At 38.7% G+C, this 17,731-nt stretch overlaps 1 protein-coding gene across 2 annotated transcripts in view; it reads left to right on the forward strand.

Moving 5' to 3' along the window:
- Positions 1 to 1,394: 1,394 nt before the first annotated feature.
- The window catches only part of PIGK (phosphatidylinositol glycan anchor biosynthesis class K), a 70,494-nt gene continuing 54,157 nt past the window's right edge, over positions 1,395 to 17,731 (forward strand). For both annotated transcript variants that reach the window (XM_065656418.1, XM_065656419.1), the window contains exons 1-9: positions 1,395 to 1,519; positions 3,102 to 3,155; positions 5,419 to 5,510; positions 8,547 to 8,682; positions 9,575 to 9,686; positions 10,016 to 10,112; positions 10,461 to 10,578; positions 11,359 to 11,469; positions 16,366 to 16,538. In XM_065656418.1, the coding sequence (XP_065512490.1) occupies positions 1,427 to 1,519; positions 3,102 to 3,155; positions 5,419 to 5,510; positions 8,547 to 8,682; positions 9,575 to 9,686; positions 10,016 to 10,112; positions 10,461 to 10,578; positions 11,359 to 11,469; positions 16,366 to 16,538 (986 nt within the window). In that variant the 5' untranslated portion in view covers positions 1,395 to 1,426. The remainder of the gene's footprint in view (positions 1,520 to 3,101; positions 3,156 to 5,418; positions 5,511 to 8,546; positions 8,683 to 9,574; positions 9,687 to 10,015; positions 10,113 to 10,460; positions 10,579 to 11,358; positions 11,470 to 16,365; positions 16,539 to 17,731) is intronic.

The raw sequence follows: 17,731 nt of genomic DNA on the forward strand, positions 1-17,731 counted from the left end.
GAACAAAGGTGTTGACAGGATGCATTAGTGGAAATAATAGAATCATACCAAGCAGTTCAATAGATTGAAATAAAAATCTGATGATTCATGGGCTCTGAGGGATGCATGTGCCAAAGGCAAGGCTAGAGCAAGGCATCTTCACGAAAGATCTACTTTTGGATTCCTCCCCTTCTCCCCACCAAATGTGGTCCCTCTGCGCTTCGCCCACCAAGGCAGCTCTGCCCTGCAGCCACCCAGGCCTGAGGCCACCCTTGGTCACCGTGCCCCCTGCCCTGTCCTTCTGGTCACTTGTTGATGAAGCTGTGAGTCCGTTATCTGCAGTGCAAAAACCCACCCATTACCGCTCAGAGACATGACCTTGTTTTATTACAGAGCTGCGGGAGTCTGGATTAAAGTAGCTTTCCCTGAAAGGAGTTTCCAGGGGATATTTACAAGCAAAACGTAACAAAATTTCCTCCTATCTAATACAAAGTTTCACCTGTCTAGTGCATATTCACACCATGGTGTTGAAGCATGCACTGCAACTTTTTGCCATGTCAGCTTGTTATTTCTGCACAGGCGCAAAGTCTCCGGTGGTCCCTGGTGGTCCCTGGTGGTCATTTGGGGACGAAAGCCCCTCACTCACATTGTCCCTGTATGGTATTGAGTCATCTCAGGACATAATTCTCCTGGCCCGTTGCAGAGTTTCAACAGATGTCCAGGACGCCCTCGAAGTAGCTATGAAGCTACTGTTATCAAACTACAGTTACATTTTGAGCTGATTAGTGGGCTTCTCATCCTTGCAGCATCTCGTATATTTCTTTGGTCGACTTGTTCTCAAGGCCTAAGCAGAATTTCACAGTTATCTCAAGTCTTAGCAGCTGCTATGCACTGAGGATCAAAGCAGACACTATTAGACACAACTCATACAGAAGGCTTCAATATTTGCAAGGCATTAAGCACGTAAGCTTAAAAAGATGTTTTAAATTTCAACAATGCCCAGCGATTTGAGCATATTTTTAAAAGAAGACTGAGATAAATGGCTGTGGTTAACTCCTAAGAGCCCCCCGAGCCAAAGGCGAGACGCGAGGCCACCGCGCTTCCCACCGCCCGCCGGGCCTGTGCCGGGATGGACAAGGTCGGGGCTGCGTTACCCCTGCGACAGAGCCCGGCGGTGAGATCTGCCGCCGTCACCGCGCAGCGCTGTGAAAGCCGCGTTCAAAGCAAGCTCTCCGGGGGCTGGCGAGGCCGGTGGAGCTCCGATCCGTGACAGCGCCTGGCGCGGCTCAGAGCAGGGGCGCCTTCCTCCGAGCGCCGGCGGAGAACCGGCCCCGGCGGGCACGGCCGCTGCGCTCCCGCCCTGGATCGGCGGCGCGGAGCAGGCGCAGAGGCCGCTTCGCCCCTTCCGGCGGCGGCGGCCGGAGCCCGGCGGAGGCGGCGCGGTAAGATGGCGGCCCCGGTGCCCGCCGCCTGCTGGCTCCGTGCGGCCTCAGCCCTGCTCCTGGGGTGCTGCGGCGCGGCGCTCGCCAGCGGCGTCCAGGTACGAAGGCTGGTGGGAACAGCCGGAGGGGAGAGAGGGCGGGCGGCGCTGCAGGCTCTGTGCTGCCGGTTCCCCCATCGCCTCCCCCCGCAGGCACAGCCCGCGCCGGGGGCCGCGCCGGTGGAGCTGCCCTGAGGCGCTCGTAGCGCCCTGCGGAGGGCCGAGAGCTGCTCTGCGGAGCCGAGGAGCGGCCGGCGCCCGCGCTGCGCTGCCTTCCCCGAGCGGGCGGACCCTCCCCCGGCCCCGCCTCGTTCGGGCCCGGGGCGGGGGGGCTGCGGGGCTGCCCCGGCTCGGGGTCGGTGTTCTGGGGTGCGGGGCAGTGCGGTCCGGGAACGGCGGGGTCGACAGGCACGTGTAACTTGTTTACACTGTTCAAAGTTAACCGCACCCGCCTTTTGATACGTTTGCAGATTTCCAAAACCCAGTTTCTCTTTGGCTGCACAGTGCAACTTTCAGTAGTTGGTGTTTTACGTCCCTTCTCCGGACACTTGCCGGCTAAATTATGTGTGAATAGAGTTTCTTCGGTTAAAAACCGAGGTGGAGTGTCGGGCACTTTCCCGGGCGGTGGAGCCGCCCGGCACACCTGGGCTGGGCACCATGTGCTTCTCGCAGGTGTGAGGCATTTACACAGAAGGAGCTCCTATATTTTAAGTAGGAGTAATTTCATATTTCAATAATTATGCTTTTTGCACAGTGCCCACACTACATCTGGAGTGTTGTTTGCATTTGAATTCTGCTTTTTTTAAACAAAATGTTATACTTGAAATTAATTTCAATTTTTTAATTAAAATAGCCAATAGAAATATTTTCAGAGTCTTTGGATTACTAATTACATTGCAAATTGTTTGCTACTTGAAGTACAGTATATTTTACATATATTTTAACAAAACCTTTTTCTGTTACTGTGTGTTCTGTGTGAGCCCGCAGGTATCAGCCCAGTGCCCCAGAGTCTGATTAAGAATCAGCATGTCTGGATTCTTGTCCTGGGACAGACTCGTTCCCTTACCTCTGGGAAGTCTTATCACCTCTCTGTGTCCTGATTTATGCCATCTCCTCTGAAAAGCATAGTGGGAACTATGGATAGCACAGATCACGGAGAAGTTTGTTGTTGTCAGCTCCTTATTTTGGAAGATAAATGTAACCACCTTGGAATTAAAATGGGTTTAAATTGCAGATTCACTTACCTGCTGTTGAAAAGATGAGAGGAACAAAGAAAACAGAAATTAATCCAAGTCTCTTTTCTCATTAAGGAAGAAACTGTAGGTCAATAAATCATTTTATTTTGTTCTTGGAGTGTCCTTTGGAATAGAGATGTGTAGGCTGTTTTAACTAAGCTGAAAGTGACTAATTCTTACTCCTTTGTTATTTTGCAAGTTTCAGGGAAAGAATTGGAGCAATTAGCTTGCATGAAAACGTACAAAAGGGAATAAGAAAAACTTCCTCTTGAAGCTTTTGTAAGGTTTATTCAGTGTTAAGGTGTGGTAAACATGCATCGAACACTGTTCTGTGGAAACAACAAAAATATGAGTCGTCATTTCTTTCTTGTTGCTGAAAATAATCTAATATTTTCTCCATCTTTCAGGATCAAGCAGAACAGTTCTTTAAAAGTGGACATACAAATAACTGGGCAGTTTTGGTAAGTGTGGTCCAGGTAGTTTTCTTCCAATAAAGTTGACAATTTTTCATCAGAAAAATTCTGTTTGTTTGAAAGAAACGGAAAGATAAAGATTTAGAAATGGATGAATTCGAAATGGTGCTTGAAAATTTACTACAGTATAATAAAATTATTCTTTCAGTATGACTGCATTTCAAGCACTCAAAATGTCTGGCTACATGGCAGGATTCATAAAACGAAAGTTCTGCCAGCATTAAAACAGTTAAATTGCCATATTGCATATTGAACAAAAGTGTAATTCTCATATCAGAGATGTATATTTCTTTCACCAGAAAGGTGCAATTCATTTCTGATTTTTCTTCTTACTCAACCTGTTAACTTGTGATAACAGGCTTAGAATAAAAAAAAAAATCAGGCAACATAATGTTTAGATAAACTGTTCTTATCCTATTTTTTTTTCTTTGCCATGAGTCTTTTATTAGCTTTGAATCATGCTACACAATTGGTTCTTAATCACAATTCAGGTCTTAATGACTAATTTGTTTCAGAACACTGTTGTAATTACTCAGTAGCAGCTGTTTGTTTTCCAGATACTAAAATCGAGCAATACAAAAGGAAGGCTAACAGTAGTTAATTGAATTAGAAAGAATAATGTATATATTTTACAAAGTACAAACTTGAAACTATTAAAACATAAAGTACTACTTTAATACTATTAACAAATAGATGCTTTTATTAGTACCCATAAAAACACACAAAGAAAGTGGAAAATTAGGTTCAAGGAGCTATACTTTCTGTTCTTAACAAATTTGCTGCTGGTTATATTTTTTCGGTAGTTCATGATTAAGCTTTATAACAATTGCTACTATTTTTTTAATGAGTAAAATATGGATGGTTTTACTGCTATCAGGCACTTCCAGCCTGGGATCGTACTGGAATCCCATCTCATTAGTCGCTTGAATTAAATGCTGTAGAGTGAATAGCTGTATTTAAAGAATAGACACATTTTCCACTGTGTTGTAAGGGAGGTAATGGAGGAAAGGGGCAGGTGACAATGTCTGGAAATGTCACAGCTAGAGTGGCCACCGTTAGCTTTCAGAGCTTTAAATCTTGCTGAAAGGCAAGTGTTCTCATGGACTGATTCCCGTGGGCTTTTTTGAAATTTCTGATTGATGGGATGATTGACACACAAGGGGATCCTTTCAGGCTGAATTTTTATTGCAATTTAAGCTACTACTCCTTTATTTTTATGAGAAGGCTAGAGAAGAAGATGTTACATAGTGTAACTTAAAGATGTTTATATTTAAATTAGAACTGTACATTTAAAGCTGAAAAATGAAAAAAACCTGTGTTAAACGCTTGTTCCTACGTCTCTATTTTTGTGGTTTTAAAGTCACTCCTTCTAAAATGCTTCTTCCTTTGTCTATTTGAAAGACATGTAAAAGAGAAGGAAGTTTGTTTCCAAAGGAGAATTGCTGTCCTTGGTGTGGAACAAACAAAAAGTAGTGAACTTGGGTTAAACAGAAGGACAATGATAAGGCTACGAAGGAGCTACAGCAGATTGTCTCTGAAGGTTTTTTTAAATCTCATTGGTACGAGGTTTTTGAGGACAGATTAAATAATGTCCAACCAAGGGAATAGTTGTAAGTACAAGAATGGCTGATCCCCGACTCTTTGCCTATTAGAACAGTAGAACCTGAACTCCTTTGAGATTTTTGAGAATTTATATTCAGATTTTGGTTAGAGCTCACTTAGCTCTGTATTATATTTGACTCCGTAAATGCAAACGTCCTCAGTGTATTTTCCCCTGTGTGTGAATTCTGCACAGATTCACTTATGCCTTTGTGGAAGAATGCTCCGGGAATGGGTTTGTTATTGAGATGAGAACTCTTCCTTTGATTTTTCTTTCATTTGATATGGAGAAAGGAAATGAAAAATTTAGCTTATCCACTTACTGTTGCTGAATTATTCCCGAAAGTGCCACTTTCTATACTTACTTGGGTTTTATGACAATTTTTTCATGAGTCAGTTAAGAACATGTTAAGAACATTTTTTTTAACTTTTATTTTCAGCATTTGTTGCTTTGGTACAATGAAGGTTTATATATCTTATATCACGAGTTTCTTGATGTTGCTATGATCTTTCTGGTTTGTTACTAGTTTGCTGATACTCCTATAATCATGGTCTTCTGATGCAATGTGCCAGGCCAATTTGTATCTTTCACACTATTTAATATGCTTTTTTTTCTTTTTTATTTTTTCTTTTCCCTCCTTAAAAATTCAAGGTGTGCACATCTCGGTTCTGGTTTAATTATCGTCATGTGGCAAATACTCTTTCAGTGTACAGAAGTGTCAAGAGACTGGGCATTCCTGATAGGTGAGGGAATCTTGGTGAATAATTTTTTTTTGCAAATGTGCTATTAAAGTTCTCTTGTTGTCTGAAGCAGTATGAAAATACATTTATCTTCCCAGTTTGACTGGATAAAAGTACAAAGTAAGGACGTGATCACATCAGCATATTGAAAAGTGCAGCAGTATTGTTCCAAAGGAAAAACAAAAAGTTATGTAATAAAACTTCCAGTTGGAATAGACTAATTAGATTAAAAACATGAGGAGCTATCCAGACACTAAAATGTACCACTTAGTAAACTGGTGAAAGCATAATGTGCAAATTTATAAGTGCATTCCGCAGGACAATACTACTCTGAGATATGGCTTTTGTTGTACTTTAATTTCCTTCCAATCTGGAGATGTTAGCAACCGTAACTGTACTAAAATGTAAGATTTCCACATCTGCAACTACAATGAGAGTCTCTAAACTAAAGGCCCTGAACATAGCAGCTCTTATGTATGGAAAGTAGCCTTGAAAAATCCATTTTGCATGATGTTTTTAGAGAAACCAGAAGCTTTGTCCATCAAATTGTGCCTCTCTAGTGATAGTACAATGGTTAAAGTACTGTCCTTTCTTTGACAACAGGACAAAATGTTCTGAAGTGTCTTTTAGTTGTGTTCCTACTGGAAGTTCTGGGATATTTGCACAGTTACATCCAGCTGTTTTGGAATGGAATTTACTTGTACCAGAACTGTGGAGGCAAATCTTAGGCACCGACACCCATTGAATAATAGGCCAAATGTATCCATAGGCTCCTGTGGAAATCCTGGTGATCCTGGTTTTTAATGTTAACTTATAGAGGGCTGGTACTTTCTCCATCGTGTCACCTGAAGAGGTATGGCCCTCTCCATTACTGCAAATAGCATATTCTGCTGGATTAAATTTGTATGACATTTTTTTGTCCAAGTCCAAAACTAGTATCTGGAGTCTTCACTTAGCTTCCACTCAACTGTGAATGTGGTGGCAGTATCATCATGTTTCCTGTGTTTATTTTGAAAAAGAAAATATGACTTCTCAGTTTTTGAAAGAGGGGATGTCGAAACCTAATTTTTGGAAGCATTTGGTGGCTATAAATCCAAGGGAACATACTGCCTAAGCACTATGGGCTGAAAGCTACAGAAATATGTAATTTTTTTGCACATCTCATCTGTCGTATTTCCTGTGTAGTCTTTGAAACTGAGTTGCCCTAAACACTACCTTAGAAATTCTTTCTCTAGCTCTACCCTTACTTGAGAACTTTCATCTTCTCTGCATCCATCCATCTTCACCATTAACATCAAAATAGATGGCAGTTTTAGAAATAACCACAAAAACTACAGCATGGCTGGAGATTTCTGTTGTTCAGCAGCCTGATCTGTTTCTTATCCATACGCAAGGATCGGGAAATTAATCTCCAGACTCCAGGAATGTTTGAGGCTAAGGTCAAGAATAAGACATTGGAGAAGACCTAGAGAGAGTAGGCCTATTTTTTCCCATTTGCAGCAATTTTTACGTGGATTTGAGTGGGTTTCTCCCTTAGACAAACTTCTTCCTCTACCTGTTTTTCTCTGTTTGCTGCAAAACCTCATTAAAAACAAACACACACAACAACAACAAAAACACCACCAACAAAAACCCCCACAAAACACCAAAACAAAACCAAAAAACAAATGACCCCCAAAATCACATCTTAAAAATAAATATTTATCACTTTCTTTTTTTCTTTTTTCTTTGAGAGGTTTGCACATAGCCTCATTTTGAATGGAACTGTGTCAGTTTGGTGGTTTAAATAGATGTCATCCAACAGCAGAAGTCACTAGGAAAATGGTTTGTGGTTTCATAAATGCAAGTTGCTCTGGTGTGTTGACATGTGGGCACAATGCTGCAATTCATAAAATAAAAGTTTCGCTAAAATGAATCGCCAGAATGAATCCAGAATTTCTTTTTGATTCCTGGAATCATTATGCAGTATAGGTGAATGATGACAAGCACAGGAGTAGTGTTTAAATAACAAGACACAGTTGAATTTATAACTGTGTGCCTGAGAGTCTGAGTTGGCAACATTCTTTGCAGGATACAGAGTTTTTGTTTTGTAAGCGTCACTTGAGAGAACACAAAGATCACAGTTCAGGAGAAACTACAGCATGTTTCAAAAAGATGGACCCAATTTCATATATAAGTGATTTCAAATTGGGTCCACCTTTTGGAAACACCTTGTATATCCAAGATGGGATTATCTAAGGAAAGAACTGACTTCACCGTGTTCCAGACATCTCTGGCACGTTCTTGCTAGTGCTGACAGTCTCCAGTGACTACTTGTTATTTCAGATTTTGACCCAAACCTGACCCTGGCAGGTGAAATACAGATCTCTGGATGCATGCAAATTTGGAACAGCTTTATAATGTACTGCTTTTTTTTTTTCTTGATACTATGAAATGTTGGGTGTTTTTTTTTTTTTTTCTTGGCACTATTAAGAAGACAAAATGTCTGGTGTCAGCCTACTTGTGTTCTTCAGGAAAATTCCATTAACACACATAATCATACAGAAGTGTATCAGATGTAGTATAATGGTTTGAGAAATGTTCAGGAGCTCCTCAAATGTAATTAAAATTGTCGTAATGTTTTTAATTGATCTGTCTGAGAGGGTACGAACAGGCTGGGATTTCTTCCATGGAGCTGCATGAAGTGATTTACTGCCCCATAAAAATCTCCAGATTATGGATAGAGTCCTGCCAGCCTAGGTCCAGGCAAGTCTGTATCATGAAGTCGCTAATGTCAACTACTCTTGTGCTCATCTTTGGCCTAACTTAATCCTGTAGATAAATAACAGCCAGCTGCATTTCTGTGTGTGGTATCTTTATAAGAGTAAAGATCCACATAAGGAAATAGAATATAACTAAGCAAAGTTTCACTTACAATTCCAGGTATCTTTTTAATGTTACAAGCTATTGTTTTAATCTCGGGACAGTGGTGTTTTAATTTCAGTTTGACTGTTATGTGAAAGTAGAATGGCTGAAATGTTTTTGTCTGATCCTCCGTAGTCACATTGTCCTGATGCTAGCAGATGATATGGCATGTAATCCCAGAAATCCCAAACCAGCTACTGTGTTTAGTCATAAAAACATGGAGCTAAATGTCTATGGAGATGATGTCGAAGTGGATTACAGAAGCTATGAGGTGACTACACTTTAATTAAATCCTTAGGTCTTTGTTTTTAGTATTGGTTTAAAGATTTATCCGTGTAATTTATCCGTCGGTTTCATTTTTGTGTAATATTCCTTGAAACAGACAGTGTCTTTACTAATTAGCTAGTAAAGACACTGTCTGTTTCAAGGAATATTAAATTGGATGTCAATTGCGTGGTTTAATAGTGCTATATAATCGTTACTGAGGGGTTTATAGGCGAACATTGAAGTATATCCTAGATGTTTTATTTCTCTGAAGCTTTGTATAGAGAAGTTAAGATACAACACTGAAATAGAGATATGTCATTTTTATAATGTTTCTTCCTGAATATAGATTTGTTGCTAGCATTTGAGCTGTGTATGTCTGCATGAAGAGGAAGGGGTGTTCTATAGGATGTTTTGCAATCACCATCCAGATGGGTGTTACCTGATCACTCAAAGACTTACATAACCAAAATTGATCTTGTTTTTCCTTTCCTGAGTTGCAGATGGAATTTAAACTTTTATTTTTCCATAGTAACACACACTAATGCTGGAGCATTTTGTGAGTACATGAGCAGCTTTGGCAGAATAAAGCTATATGCTGATGAGTTTCAGATCAATGAAAGTGCGTTTAGAAATTATAACGGTAGTGGACTTATCAGATATAATAAAGCAACAGGCTGGTATCAGTGGGAGAAGATAAAAGGTACCATATGATTGTGAATGTGCAGTGAAACCTTAAACAGAAAATGTCTGTTTATGCAGTTTATACCATGCGGTGTCATGTCTGGTTAGACACACTGCATATTTTAGTGTTCCATTATTTAATTTGAGTAACCCAGACTAGAGTTGTTAATCAATATTTTTCTCTTTAGAAAATTACTTTGCGCTTCTATTCATAGGTTACTGTTGAAAATTTCTTGCGTGTATTAACAGGAAGAATCCCACCAAGCACACCACGATCTAAACGTCTTCTTTCTGATGACAGAAGCAATATTCTAATATATATGACAGGTAATTACAGGTCTCTGTATACAATTTATTGATTTTTGTTGTTCAGTTGGATGAGCCTGTTTGAGAGCATGAAATCCTGTCAGGAGACCAAACAAACAAAAGGATCAACAAAATGACTTTATTTCTTTTTTTAACATGTCATACTAATTAAGAGAAAATCTATAAAGCAGTACTTAGCAAGTATAGTTTCCAGTTTAAAAGATGTATGTGTTCATACATCTGTTTGGAGAAAGAGAATTGTGTTTGCCTGTTTTTTAGAAAAATGGTCAACCAGGCTAAATATTTTCCTTTAACCTTCATACTTGCCTAACTTCTGTTTTTTCTATCAGGCCATGGTGGAAATGGTTTCCTAAAATTTCAAGATTCTGAAGAAATCACAAATGTAGAACTTGCTGATGCCTTTGAACAAATGTGGCAGAAAAGACGGTAAGAAAAAAAGCATTATTTAGCAGTTAAATACTGTATTTCATGAACATGCCTGAAGCCTTACTGGTGGGCATTGCTTACCTTCAGCAGTGAATACCATCTGTTGTCCATAAAATTGCATTGAAGTTTGTATTTAGAAAGAAGAGTTTTAATTTTTGTTTTCAGCTTCCTGTAGTTACAGCTGCTCAAATCTATTGCTTCGACTAAACTTGCTTCTTACAGTCAATCAGTGTGAACTCTTCTGTTTCTTAGGTTACTAGCAGCTGTCGTGGTAACTAAAAAGCAAAGTATGTGTATGATTTTCAATTTAAGGAGAGATGGATAAGGAGGCTGTTTTATTTCTTTCAGGTACAATGAATTGTTGTTTATTATTGATACTTGTCAAGGAGCATCCATGTATGAACGATTTTATTCACCTAATATAATGGCCTTGGCTAGCAGCCAAGTAGGAGAAGATTCTTTATCAGTAAGTAGATTTTTGCCATCCTGAAGACAATTTTCAGAATACCTGAGTTAAAAGCACAGGTCCTATTGACTATGAACTAAAAAATTGCCTTCTAATTGCTGAATGTGTAAGGTATTTAGTTACAAAGTGTGGCTTTGACAAAATTTTTAAGTGTACTTTTCCTGCCAGTTTTTGTGTGCTGTCCCGAAGAACCCGGCTAATGATGGATTTCTGTGCCAATTTATGCATTGCCTATGAGAGGAAGAAATTTTATGGGAAGACTGCTGAGAGATATGTGTGGGGAAATGTTCAGTCTAGGACTTCTTACACTTGATATACAAAAAAAATGCCTACCTTTCACCTGCTGTAATTATATCCCAGCTGAATACAGAGGAAGTGATGGGGGAGAGATCCTAGCCAGATCAAAACCAGCAGGTCAGGATTACTTGAACCACACAGTGCTGTAAATAACGCTGTCTCTCCCAGACCTGTTTTTCAAGTCCTAAGCAGCTCAGGGCAGCCCACAAATCTGTACTGGACCATTAAGAAGAAGAGGTTCCCTGCTTTTTGGCAAACATTGAGATTACCAGGTTATAGTCTAGAAAATTAAGATAAACTGTATTATTTAGCTTGTCAACAATACGTTTCTTCAAAGCCAGTCCTTTTATTTGTGCAATTTGCCTAAGAACAAAAAAATCATTATGCTTAACTTTTGTAACATGGTATTACATTCTGTTCCCTCTCATAAATATCAGATTTTCTCCTGCAAATGCCCAATAACTGCTCTGTGTTGTTTTTAAGCATCAACCTGATCTTGGGATTGGTGTTCATCTTATGGACAGATACACATTCTATGTGCTGGAGTTCTTGGAAGAAATTCATCCAGCCAGTCAGACAAATATGAATGACCTAGTAAGTAGAATACTCAACATTCATGAATATGCTAATGACTTCAACAGTTTCAAAACTGATCTATTTTGTCTGTAGGATTCTCCAAATGCTTTTTGTTCTCCTGCTGTTTCTCTCGGAAGCAGCTTTGAGGGGAGGGTCTTTTTGCTATTATTAAATGTAATCATAGCGTAACATTTTAAGGATTGTCCTCGATGTGAAAGTGGTTTGCTGGCTACAGAAAAAATTAACCGAAATTAGCCAGATTTTTTTTTTATTCATTGAAAAATGAATAAAGTATTCATTAAATATTCATTTCAATAGAATGAAGTATTTGCATTTGAAAAATGATAGTTGGAAGCTTCTGAAGTCAGCTTAATGGATAGCAGACACTTCACAGTTGTGGAAAGGCAGCCATTGATATTGTTTTGCGAAGGCGATTAAACAGTTAAAATTCTAACAGTGCACTTACAAATGCCTGCAGAGACTAATTTCTCTGTACATCTGCTTAGATTCTAGAGCAGATATGTCCAAATACAACAGTGTTAATTATATCTTAGGTAAATATTAATGGTAGCTTTCAGGTAGGAGACAGAAGGGGAAAAAAACCAACCACCAGATAACCTATGATAAAATTTATGAAAATGCCTCTGTAACAGTTAGATGTATGCACTAGTGAGATGACATAAAAGTAACAATATTTTATTTACTCTATTAACCCTTTATACCTGTTCCAATACTAGTTTCATTGTAGTGATACATCATGCTTTTTTACCTTGTAGCTGTAAAACCTCACAGGCTGTGTCAGTGATCTAAGAGCCAGCACTTACAGAACAGATTGTCTTTGCTTCGGTTCTGTGAAAGGAGCAGCTGCTTGAAAGTTTTATGCCACCCTCTGTCTACAGAGGATGGTGTTAGCCTGGCTGCTAGATGTATAGTAGAACTCACTCTGAACAGCCCACACTTGACAGATTTTATGTTGATACAGGATTGATTCAGTGACTAAGATTCAAGGTTCTCTTACTACTGTGGGAATGAAATACTGTCCTGTAGTTTAATACCTTCTGATCATGGGTTACAGATAATTTTTAGATAAATCTTGTTAAAGAAGAATATGCAAGTTCTTTATTGATTAAGTATCTTCTAGCCAGTCCATTCAAATGGCACTTTAGAACTCTATTCTGTAAACCAGAAAATGAATTGATGTTAAAAAAAAAAAAAAAAGTATTAAAAAATGAACAGTGGTTTCTACTGTATAAGATACCATCTGGGACGTGGTATAGTGGGTCTAGCCAGCTAGATATTAATCCAGTTGTGAAAAGTATAGAATATTTTTTAGCTGTCCAAGTAGTTTACCTTTTGAGCGCTTTGAAGAAGATATCTAGACGTTCTCCCTTGCATTGTTGTTTTTGCTTTTACACCAAATACTCAGCAACAACTGTGGGAAGTTATCCCATACTAGTAAATTCCTTACATTATCTTATCATTTGTCATCCATCTGCTTACTGTTGCTCTGAGAAGAGAATGGACCCAAATAGGTCATGAGTTGTGATGATCACGTACCGATTCATGATATGCACGTATTTCAGCAAATGCGATCTCTTGATTTTGAATCGGTGCTTTTCAGGCCTTCATCTAAGAGTTCTAAAGTGATGTGGTTAGTCCTTGGTAAGGATATAAGTCCAGTTATTTGCCAGCAGTTATAGGGGATACTTTGGCACTGGAATGCACTGTTAGTGTTGTGCTGGTTTAAGAACCCTGCTTATCTGGGTCTGAATTTTTAAAAATTAATGCCTTCCAAACTCAGGATAACATGTGGCTCACTGACTAGCTTTAAAATTATTAGCTAGTGTTTAGTCGTGTGATCTTCTGATATATCAAATGTCTGCTCTTTTAGAAGCACTATGTGTTACACCGCTTCTGTTCCATCACTTCTTTACTTTTCCTCAACTACTCTTAAAACAGCTTCTCTTCACATCCACCTAAGATTTGGATATTGCATTCCTGCAAAGAATGAGACATCTTTTTTCATAATCCACTCCACCTACTCCCCACCTGCTCCATCTGTGTTGCTAAGGGATAGCATAAAGCTGTGCAAATGACTGACTTTTGGTTTGATCACAATTCCAGAAAAGTAAAGACTAAATTGAAATGTCAAACATCCGAACTTTTAAAATAAGATACACATACATTTCTAAATGAGATATCATTTGTCGTAATAGAACTAAAAATGTTAAGAAGACTCAAGATAACAAAGTTCCCACTCTGCAGAATTGTTTGGCTTTTTTTGAACAATATCTTATTTTAAAAAATTCGGAGAAATCTACATATGAACAAATGTGTTTCATTTAGCCAGTGTTTGCCTTTTTTTGTCAGAAGACTTCAGTTACTAGTGTTAGTCTGCTGTGGTGTAGCTGCTTTGCAGTCTTTCTTTTCTCACACTGGTCCTGGATAAGTAGATTTTTAATACTGAATTCTTCTCAGTACCATTGCACATTTTTGTTCAAGATTTATCTCAGCATCTTATGGTAGTAAATTGTTGTGGGACAGGTTAGAAATAGTTGAGTGCAGTATCAATTTCCCACTTTCAGTGCTGATGCACTTGTTTTGGGACATTTACACTCTTTGAGAGCTTGGAAGAGAGACTTAGTGGTATAACTGCAGCGTAGATTTATGCATCAAGTAGCAGGATTAAAACAAATACTTATCTTTTATAGCTTACTTAGAGACTTAGTTTTTATGTTTGTGCCCTTAGTTGGAGCAGAGTTGAAGAAAATTGATTGCGTTTTGGTGAAACTGAAACTTAAGAGGATTTGTGTGTAATGACAAGTGACTTTGTATGGGAAGCATGATGCTGATGAGTCTAGTTCATTTTCACTTCACAGGGAGGATAACAGTAAGATTTGATCTGCCCCATCTTTTCTTTAGCTGCTATGTGATAATCTGCCAAGAGAATTGGGAGTTACTAAAAAAGAGCTCAGTGGATACGTGTGCTTGTACGCTTCACGTAACATAACGGTGAAAGGGAGCTGAAGTCTCCTTGGACCAGCAGCCTAATGCTGTGTGCTTACAGGCTTAAGGCAGAAACGACAGGGTATGAAAGAGAAACTGTAATGGGGCAGAAGGGAGGAATGGGGAGATAGAATCTTGCTCTGTGAAGAAAAGCCAAGTACATGTTTCCTGTCTGGGAAACTTTGTAACTATAGGGCTGTGGTGTCCTAAGCGAAGGAGCCACACAAGCCCATGCGTTTTGTGTCAGTCTGAGCACAGAATTTCTGCTGGGAAGTATAACCTGAAACTCACAGTTTTTTTCAGTCATAATCTGGGATAAATGAGGCTGCATCTACATTGAGCTAATTAGGACCTGTGATTTTTGTCCAAAGAGTGCAACCTTCTAAGAGCTGACCCATGATGTAATTAGGTGTATGAGCTCTAGATCCAGTAACTGATGGACCTGTTTGTGAGTATCACTTGGAGAATTTAAGATGAAGGAAGATGAGCACCCATGTGGAGAGCATCCTTCATAGTCCTGTACCTCGATCTGTTCTGTTGTTATAAATAACAGAACTCTTCTGTTATTATAAATCTGTTATTATAAATGTTATAATAAATGTTATGTTATAATAAATGTTCTTTGTTGCTGGAACATGCAAGGGCTTGCATAACCTACACTATTACCAGGTGGTTGGTGGGCTGCCCATGAGGCAGTGGAGCGGACAGCAACATTTGCTCACAAAACTGACCAGAGCACTATAGACCAAGCACCGTTGTCTAGTAGGGTTGTGCATTTGGTCGTGAATTGCCTTCTAATGATTGAGCCACGAAGTCAACTTTCCAAGCTCATCAAGAAGACCAGAGAAAGTGGGGCTTCATTTCATGGCACTTGAAGCTATGTAGCATTATTAATAAAAAATGCAAACCAATAATTATATATTGTATTACATTATGTGCATTACAAGGTCTCTTGAAATTAGGAATCTATCTGGATGGGAAATATTAGAGACGTTTGTGGTGAGTGTGGCGGGACTTGTGCAAAAAGGCATTATGTCCCAAATGCATTAGTTTTGCCTTGGATTTCTGCTGGGTACATAACTGTCTTGTTATTTAATAGGCATGCTGTCTTCTCAGATATTCTAAATGATACAACAAATCTATCACTGTTACATCTATTTATTTTCTGCGAATGTACCTTTATACAGAATTGAGTCCATTGAAAACAGTTTGTTAGTGCTGGTTTTGTCTTCCAGGTGTTGCAATGTGTGCTGGATATAGTGGATCTGATATGTAGATAAAATGCATAAGTAAAATAAATAACAAGGTCTATATAGCAAATGTGTAGGTTTTACATGATGTCTTTGTGAACTTAATGTACATAAAAGTCCTTTGATATTTGAAGATCCTAATTCTGCATTAATTTGCAGGCTATAAAGTAGAAATAAGACCAAGAGGTTTTTTTGTTTTCAGTCAAGATGTAAATTCTTGCTTCTTTATGAAGCCTTTACTATTAGCTAATTATCAAGGCTTTTAAAATCTTGCCTGCCTCCCTTTGGTAAATATGAAGAATTTATACTCATTTGTGCTTTTTGGAAGGTTATAGCGGCATTACTGCATCTATTTTCAGAAATACATTTGTGCATTTAATCACTTAGCTGTAATTGATGGTTGACTTTCACAGAAGCATTTCTAAACTCAAATGGCAATGGCACAATTGTGAGGATAAAGGTTTTCTGAAATGCGTAATCAAGATGTTAATGCCTTTTAATGTTTTTGTTCAATCATTTTTTTCAGCTGTGGGGCTTGTACTGAAATTAATGCAAGTTATGTGTGGCATTTGTCTTTTAATAGCAGTTTCCTGTTGGAAGGTATACATAGAAACTGATGAATAAAGGACAGGATGTGATTATCCATCTTGGTTTTCAGTTTCAGGTCTGTCCAAAGAGCTTGTGTGTTTCCACACCTGGGCACCGAACTGATCTCTTTCAGCGAGACCCTCAAAATGTCCTGATAACAGACTTCTTTGGCAGTGTGAGAAAGGTGGAAATTACAACAGAGACAATTTCTTTGAACCGTGACTTAGCTGGTTTTGAAAGCAAGTAAGTAAGCATTATTTAGACTTGATTGAGATAGCTTTGTGTCACAGAAACAAGTAAGTCCTATAGCTGTCAAGGAAACAACTCTGATTTTCTGACATTTTTTACAAAAAATTGGGGAGTTAGTATAGACCTGCTACTACTGATAAAGTTGGGGTTTGTCAGCTGAAAACTCTCTAAAAATTCCCACCCCTTTATTCAATCTTTTAAAGAAATACTGCTAAAGACTAAGGTGTGGATGTCATCAACAATAAAAAATTAGTCTAAAATTTTATTTCTTCCTTAACGTTTCTTCTATAATGTGCAGAAATTTTTTTTACTGTCAATTAATGCTTGTAATAGTTTACTCCCTCAGATAAGCTCTGAGTATAAGCCATTAGTTATTTGTTTCATAACAATGAACTTTTTAAGAAATGCTTTGTTTCTGTTCTGCGGATTCTCTGGCTTTTGAGGTTAACAGTCCGAGAATTTCTGTTGCTGAAATGCAATGGTTCATTTGAATAAAATTGCCAGTGCAAGTTCATTGATACAAGTTGTAACAGGGCTCCCATTGCTTTGTGGATGAAGAAGGAATTATAAACTTCTTTGTATTTTTGGTATTCTGTTGCCACCTATTGGGAACATGTAAAGGAAGATGTGCTTGTACGGTAGAGTTTATTTAGCGTTGTTCTTCCATTTCTGTTGCATCTTTTATGTTTCATGATACTGTCCTCTAGGGTGGGGAAAAAAAAAAGAAGGATTGAAATAGTCTGCTATACCTGGGATGAAATATTTTTCAACACATAAATTTATGTAAATTATTGTCAGCCTTGTTGTTTACTATTGCTCAAATCAAAGGACAAGTGAGTGTATAGCAGTTTTATTAATTTTAAAGGTAACGATAACTCTGGTCCTCATAATTAAAAATATCCTACACAGTTTAGCATATTTCGTATTTTATTTTCATACTGTATTTTTATCTGTAACATGCATTTTAGTACTAACCATATATATCTTGACATATCAAGGATAAGAGGGTCATCAGGGACAGTCAACATGGCTTCACCAAGGGGAAGTCGTGTTTGACCAACCTCATAGCCTTTTATGAAGACGTAACAAGATGGATTGACGATGGCAGAGCGGTGGATGTGGTCTTCCTTGACTTCAGCAAAGCATTTGACACCGTCTCCCACAGCATCCTCACGGCAAAACTGAGG

This window comes from Caloenas nicobarica, chromosome Z, assembly GCF_036013445.1.
Source record: "Caloenas nicobarica isolate bCalNic1 chromosome Z, bCalNic1.hap1, whole genome shotgun sequence".
Lineage (NCBI taxonomy): Eukaryota > Metazoa > Chordata > Aves > Columbiformes > Columbidae > Caloenas > Caloenas nicobarica.